Source organism: Pseudopodoces humilis, chromosome 1, assembly GCF_049639895.1.
Source record: "Pseudopodoces humilis isolate 2021_Gansu_Grassland_sample_001 chromosome 1, ASM4963989v1, whole genome shotgun sequence".
Classification (NCBI taxonomy): domain Eukaryota; kingdom Metazoa; phylum Chordata; class Aves; order Passeriformes; family Paridae; genus Pseudopodoces; species Pseudopodoces humilis.
In genome coordinates this window covers 122973607-122980188 of record NC_142200.1, presented here as the reverse complement: position 1 = coordinate 122980188, position 6582 = coordinate 122973607, and the positions used below count along the sequence as shown (strand labels likewise).

General features: G+C 40.4%; 1 protein-coding gene across 1 annotated transcript; it reads right to left on the bottom strand.

Annotated features, from left to right (window-relative positions):
* Positions 1–1105: 1105 nt before the first annotated feature.
* Positions 1106–4848, bottom strand: SOSTDC1 (sclerostin domain containing 1). The gene is made up of 2 exons (XM_005518845.3): positions 4530–4848; positions 1106–2308 (listed from the first exon to the last, which is right to left on the bottom strand). The coding sequence occupies exons 1-2, from the start codon at positions 4846–4848 to the stop codon at positions 1893–1895; spliced, it is 735 nt and encodes a 244-aa protein (XP_005518902.3). The 3' UTR covers positions 1106–1892.
* Positions 4849–6582: the final 1734 nt, after the last annotated feature.

Sequence of the window (6582 nt, the reverse complement as noted above, 5' to 3'; positions counted from 1 at the left end):
AAGAAGCACCTTTGAGTTCAGAGAATTTAAGTATAAATGGTCTCTGTTCTCATCATTTTGATATTCTCACAGTCAAAACTGAACTTGAAACAACTAGTTCATTAATGCAGTGGGGGCTTTTAGCTGTACTACCATATGGATCACTTAAAATTGAATTAAAAGTGCATCTCTCTTTTACCTATGGCAAATTTTAAAGTGAATTCTTGAAAGTAACTTTGAGGAAAAATCACTACTTTTTGTCAATAAAATTTAGGATTCAGTAAGTCAAGGCAGGCAGCAGCAGTGATTTTCAAACAGTTCTACATAAATGACCAAGATCTCTGCCAAGAACTTCATGATTAATCTTTTGGAATTAAAATGCAAAATAGGATGAGATAAAAAGGTCAAAGAGAACTTGGGTGAGTCCTTATCAGGACTCTCCTCTTGTGTAATTTTTACTTTGGGTGCAAATGGATTGTAAAAGTTAATGATTTAAGAACAGCAGAATCTCATGAAGAAATCTTGCTCAGTGTTTAAATATAGCTTGAAAGATTAAGAACACCTGATTTATGCACTATGTGTTGAAAAGTAGATTAATTACTAATTTTCTGATACATTCTGTATGAAATTGTGAATATGTGTGCAGGACTTTATTGGTTCTATAAATAAATGAAACCATATGTAATTTATACCATTATTCTGACATGATCATTACTAATGAAAAGAAAAAAAAATGGCAGTGTCTCACTAGCTTGTAAAATTTCTCAAATATACACTTTTTCTGAAATGTAGAACTTGAGAACTGTTAAATAAGAACCTGACTTGCACCATTAATAATCACCATCTGTTAAATGGTCATATAAGATTTTTACATTGACAAAGATTGTTTCAATGCTAAATTTCATGGATAGACTCTTTTAAACCAAATAATATTTTCCCTTTTTTAAGTTTAAGGGTTGTGACTGGTTGACATGTGTGCATATTCATTCAGAGAGCCAGACAATACCATTTTTTAGCAGTGTTTATTTTTGTAAAAAAAAAAAAAGAAACCAATGAATTTGAAAGGAAGTCATATCTGTCCTTTGATTGCACACTTTTTAAACAAAAAATAATACAAGATGAAGAATGAAAAATACAGTTTTTATGATGCTATGTCAAAATAACACCTAAGTCTATGAATGTTCAAAATTAAAATATATATACCTAAATGCTAAAATGTCTATTTTACATTATCTACAAAATGTATGTTGTAATCCAGCCCCAAATCATAGGAAAATACTTTGATACATATGAAAAGCTATAAACATAAGGAAATTTTGAAGGGAAATAACACACATAAAAGCTCATTAAATAATTACAACAACAAATAAATAGTTTGTTCAGCTTTACTTTTTGATTGCTGCCATGCATATTTTAATTTTTGGTATACTGAGATAAGAGAAAGGTGAGCATGCAAAGCACTTTTTCTTAGAATTAATCTGAAAGCAGATACAAGGTGTTGTATTTTTAAGCTGTTGTGAGGAGATCATAAAACATGATATAAAAGGCAATAGATGTGATAACTGTTCTCAGAAAAACACACAAAAAGCATCATTTACAAAATTGACTTTGATGAATACTCTTGGCAAATTTTCTTTGCTTCCATAGCTGGAGAAATTGTAAAAGTTTATAGTGTGGTTTTGGAAGGCTTGCATTATTCCCCATCTTAAGCATTTGGAAAATCACCCAAAAGGTCCATATGCTGAGAATGCCCTTTTTGATTTTGGTCAAAGCAATAATCATGTAGTGTCAACTGAGAACACAGCAATGGCAGACTTGTCTTTAAGCAGTCAGAATGGTAAAGCAAATGGTTACAGGTGAGTTCAATTTTGGCACAAGGAGAGGGAGATGAGAGAGCAGAGAATGTCTGACTTCTAACTTGTACTATGCTTGCTGGATTTACTGGCTCTTTTCCTTTCTTTGTGGTGTTGGATGGGTTTTGCTTGAGAGGTTCCCTCAAAGTTGTGGCTGGACTCATTGTGCTGCCTGGTGTATCGCTTGCACTTGCAGGCTGTGACCACAGTTATTTTGTAGGTTCTTATACTTCCATCCTGGCACTGAAGCTGAATCCTCTGAGTGCGAGTTTTGTCATTGACACATCTCCACTCCTGCGAGCTCCGCCTGCTCCAGTACTTGGTTCCGTAACCTCCTCCAATCCAGTTGGGGAGCAGTGGCAAAGGGAGGCATTCACCAGCACACACCAGTTCTTTGAGGGGATTAATGCTGGTGCACTGGCCATCTGAGATGTACTTGGTGGATCTCAGTTCTCGACAACCAACTTGAACTCGATCTGCAGAATGCACAGAACAAGAAACACTGAGATTCAGAATGGAGTGATTTCCTTAATCAGTCATTTTCACATTAACCAGGTATGTTTTGCAGAAGTTAAAGTAGGCTGTAATCTTTACAGGACATCTCTTTGCTGTTGTGTCCCTCAACACAAGGGCCTCAAGTGCTGATGGTATCGCTGGATAATACCACAGCATAAAGAAATCCTAATGACATGCACTTCAGCAATTGTGGTAGAAGAGGCAAATTTATTCTCTATCCTGCTTCTCAGGGACATACCTTTTAGAAGAGAAAAAATGCCCCAAGGGAAGAAATGCTTCCTGCTTGTTCTCAGTCTAGGGAATCTGCTCTGTGATGTTTACAACAATTATGTTGGATCATTAGTAAGGGGGAAAACACTGCTTTGGAAACAGTTGAAATGCTTTTAAATTAATTTCAAATAGTGTGTCTCTTCTCATTACATGGTTACAGTTCCCCATGAACTCTGTGGCTCCAAGCAGACACTGAAGAAGTGGTAACATCTGAAGTTACCACAGAATGGTGGTACATAGGAACTGCCTATGAAGTTAGAATGACTAGCAGTTCCAATTTCAGAGGGGTCGTTTTGCCCTCAAGAGAACACCATCTTTGTAACTGTAGTAGTCTATATTATATGTAACATAGAGGATCCTGCAAATTCTCTCAGGCAGCTGACAGCATCAACATGCAAAGCTCCTCATACAGGCATGTTTGTACCTGTCTGTATGTGCAGCTCTGCACCCTGCAATAAACACAAGTGTTTATTTTAGTAATTACACTTTGAAATAAACGCCCACAGTGTGCTTAATTTTAATAAGCAATCTTTACTGGCTGTGCTCTCCCTCTTTCTGAAGGACAATTACGGCACAGGTTCTACACACAATGCAATTAACTAACGCTTTTAAAATAGAAGTAATTACTAGAAACATTTTAGAGTGAATCATAAAAAGCTTTGAAGGTACATCTACGTATTACAGCTACAGGCTGCTTCTGTTTCTACTTGGATTTTTGGGAGCAAGCTCTGAATTAAAGCACTGCATTAAGATTACTTCACCCTGTCCTCTGTGCGTCAGGGTGGGCAGGCAGAGGGACTGTAAATCTGCAGGCTGATCTCAGGAACAAATGACAGGGCTGCTCTACTGCCTGCTTTGCAGAAAAGATTCAAGCTTGCCTTCCTGCAGCTGCACTCGGGAATGTACCTGGAAGCAGCTGGTAACAGATCTGAGTTTGTCTTTCCTTCTGTTTTTCTGTCTTCCTCGGCTCAGCTTTTCACCAGTGACAGCTCCGTGACAATGAATACCACTGGGCTGTTCCAGTAATCTCATAATGATGAGATGTTTCCTGTGCATTTAAACCCTTAGCATTCACAGAAGCTGACACACCTGGCTTAGCTGAAAGGTATCGGTGTCACTTGTTGCCTTCACTTTCCAGGGATAACTCTATTTTTATCAAGTTGCTGAGGGCGGGTTGGTGTGTGTGTGTTTCTCTACCTGGATTTCTTTCATTTTAAGGCGGTGTGCAGGGGAGGGAACAGATAAAGTCAGCAGGTTTCCAGATCCCCATGTATCTGACATACATACATACAACTCAGAAGGAAAAGACTGGATATATAAAAGGCAAGTTAGAGCAGAGATCATAGGTAAATTACGAGCTGATTTGTTTACTTTTGCTGGAGGTGTTAAGCGGGTAAATGCTACAGCAGGAAGTAAAACTAAACAGCGGGAACAAAATTCAGAGTTTTTTATTGCAGTTGAAAATTAGCCCAGACACCTCCCCTGCCAGCACTGGGAGGTGAGTCAAAAAAGCGAGCTCTTTGGAAATGCCTCTCTCATTTTTTTTAATCTCGCTTCCCTGACGGATAGATGCCATAGAACCCGACATTCCTGGATGAACCTCCCTCAGGAAGTAACCTGCCCGAGAGAGCCGGTCCTACAGGACTTCCCAGCACGGGGGTGGGAGGGCGGCTGGCTCGGGGGCCGCCCGGCGAGGCAGATCCCGGCCCGGAACCAGCAGCATCTTCCCGTGGCCCGGCTTCCCCCAGGCGCCGCTTCCCTGGAGCGCCGCGCTCGGGCGGGGGTGCCGGGGTGCTGCCACGGGATGCGCGGTTCCGGCCGGGCTCCGCTCCCTCTCCCGGCTCCCGGGGCCGGGCCAGGCGGGGCTGCCGCCCACGGCTGCGGTGGAAGTGCCGCCGACGGGATACTCACTGTTACGGTCGGATCCAGTGCTGGTGTAGTGCCTGCCTCCGTTCCGAGCTTGATTCAACGTGCTGTTGCTGCTTGGGCTCGCCGCAGCAGGTTTAACGACGTGAGAATAAAGTATCTCTGTGGCATCGTTCTTGAAAGCCAAGTAGCTTCTCGTGAAGATGCAAGCCAGGAGAAAGCCATAGAAGTGAATGGCAGGGAGAAGCATGGCTGGTTCAGTCTCTGTCTGACAGAGCTGGATGAAATCTTTTCCTTCTGCTTCTTCTGTGTAACTGAAATTGCTCTTGGAGGTTTCCTTTATATATTCAGAGAGGTTTGGCATTCATTCAGGTGTAAAGTTGTGGATAGCTTCAGAATGAAAACCCACAAAAGGGGTGGGGTCCCTACATGAGCTGCGAAGACCTTTCACCAATAGGAGAGAAGACTGCAGTAAAGGAGGAGTTAGATGCACTAATTGCAGGATTCCTATTTGGGGCTTTTGAGGGTATCAGAAAACTCTTAGGAACCAGCACACAGCAGCATTCAGGCTGAGACCTAGAGACTGCCGGTTCTGCCCTGCCATTCCCTATGGTCCCGTGTGCCTGACACTTCCTCCTGATGTGACCAACACGGTGTCAGAATGAGTCTCTCCTGCCCAATTTATGCAAAGTTATGTACCTCCATCTCAAACTGAGATGCGCTCTACAAAGATGCAAAAATTTATAGAACTTACAGAAGACTGCTAGTTACACAAATACTGTCTGCAATATACCAAAACTATTTAAAAAAAAATATTGTGAATAATTTAAAGCTGCCTCTAGATGCTTTAAATTATGCAGCTTTGATCAACAGGGAGTACTGCAAGGGAAATTACTTGGTTTAGGGGAATATTCTCTCCCTGATGTGCAGAGTTATAAGTATGTATTTCTGTATCACCACACATAAAAAGTATCTCCTCTAGGCTGCTTAGTACAAACGTATCCATATTCATAGCCTCTTACCATGCTCATTCACCAAACTAGTCTTTTTTAGTTTTGTACATTGCCTAGAGCATTCTTATATTTTAATGTGTTATTTCATGTGATAAAGGAAACAAAGAGAAAACATGCAAATCTTTTTTTCAAAATTTTGGAAGAATAATCCTTACTTTGGCATGCTTTTTTGTTGTGTCATGCACTTACTTGATTTTACATAAAATTGCATGCCCCAGATACAAACACCAGTGTAAACTGAGATGTTTCCAGTAGGCCAATGCTTGTCTCCATCATGGTGAATGCTCTATAGCTTTTCAAAATAGATAAAAAAACAGTTATCAACATTGGAAATTCTGGTGTTCTAACTAGAAAGGAAACCTTTTTCTTGGGAAAAAGCACAGCCTTGCAGAAGGCCATATTATGTAAAGGTTAGACTGTAATCTCACACTCTCTGTAACTGAGTTGATATCTGAAGTCACACTGAATTTTATTGCTGTAATAAAATCATAAGTGGAACTCAGGTTAGTTACATCTATTGCCAGGATCAAAATCTGTCATTCAGAGAAGACAACTTTGTTTCACCCTAGTCACAAGCAGACTTTTGTCTATGTCAGCAACACTTTGCTCTTGCATCACTGAGAAAGTTATCCTGGATTTCAGCAGGAGTAAGGACACCTCCACAGTGAGTGCCAGACTGATAACTTTTGCTTAAAGGACACAGGAAAAACAGGAGTGTTGCAAGGTGAAGTGAGTTTTACTGGCAGAGCTGTGTGTGGGGAAGTTGAGTTGATTGCCTGCATCTATTATGACTAGCCCAACCCAGTTCTGGAATAACAAGAATGTTGCAAGGCAGAGTGAGATCTTTCAGCAAGGTAATGTACGGAGGAGTGGGATCACTGCTAACTCTTTACAAAGCTCCAAGTTCCACTCTCATGGAGCATCTAATCTAACCCCAAAAGCAAAGATGAGCATTTTACATCCCCTTAAAAAAATAATTTTTCTTAGGCAAATAATAAAAAAAAATATGAACTTTACAGATCATTAATATTTGAGCTTTTTTTTTCAACAGCAGTGAACCTTGTTGACGTTCAAGTCCTACTTCA

Coding starts and splice junctions, on each gene's coding strand:
- SOSTDC1 (XM_005518845.3), bottom strand. CDS start 4,848: ATGCCAAACCTCTCTGAATATATAAAGGAAACCTCCAAGAGCAATTTC. Junction 2,309..4,529: donor CACTGGATCCGACCGTAACA/GTGAGTATCCCG, acceptor TGCATTCTGCAG/ATCGAGTTCAAGTTGGTTGT.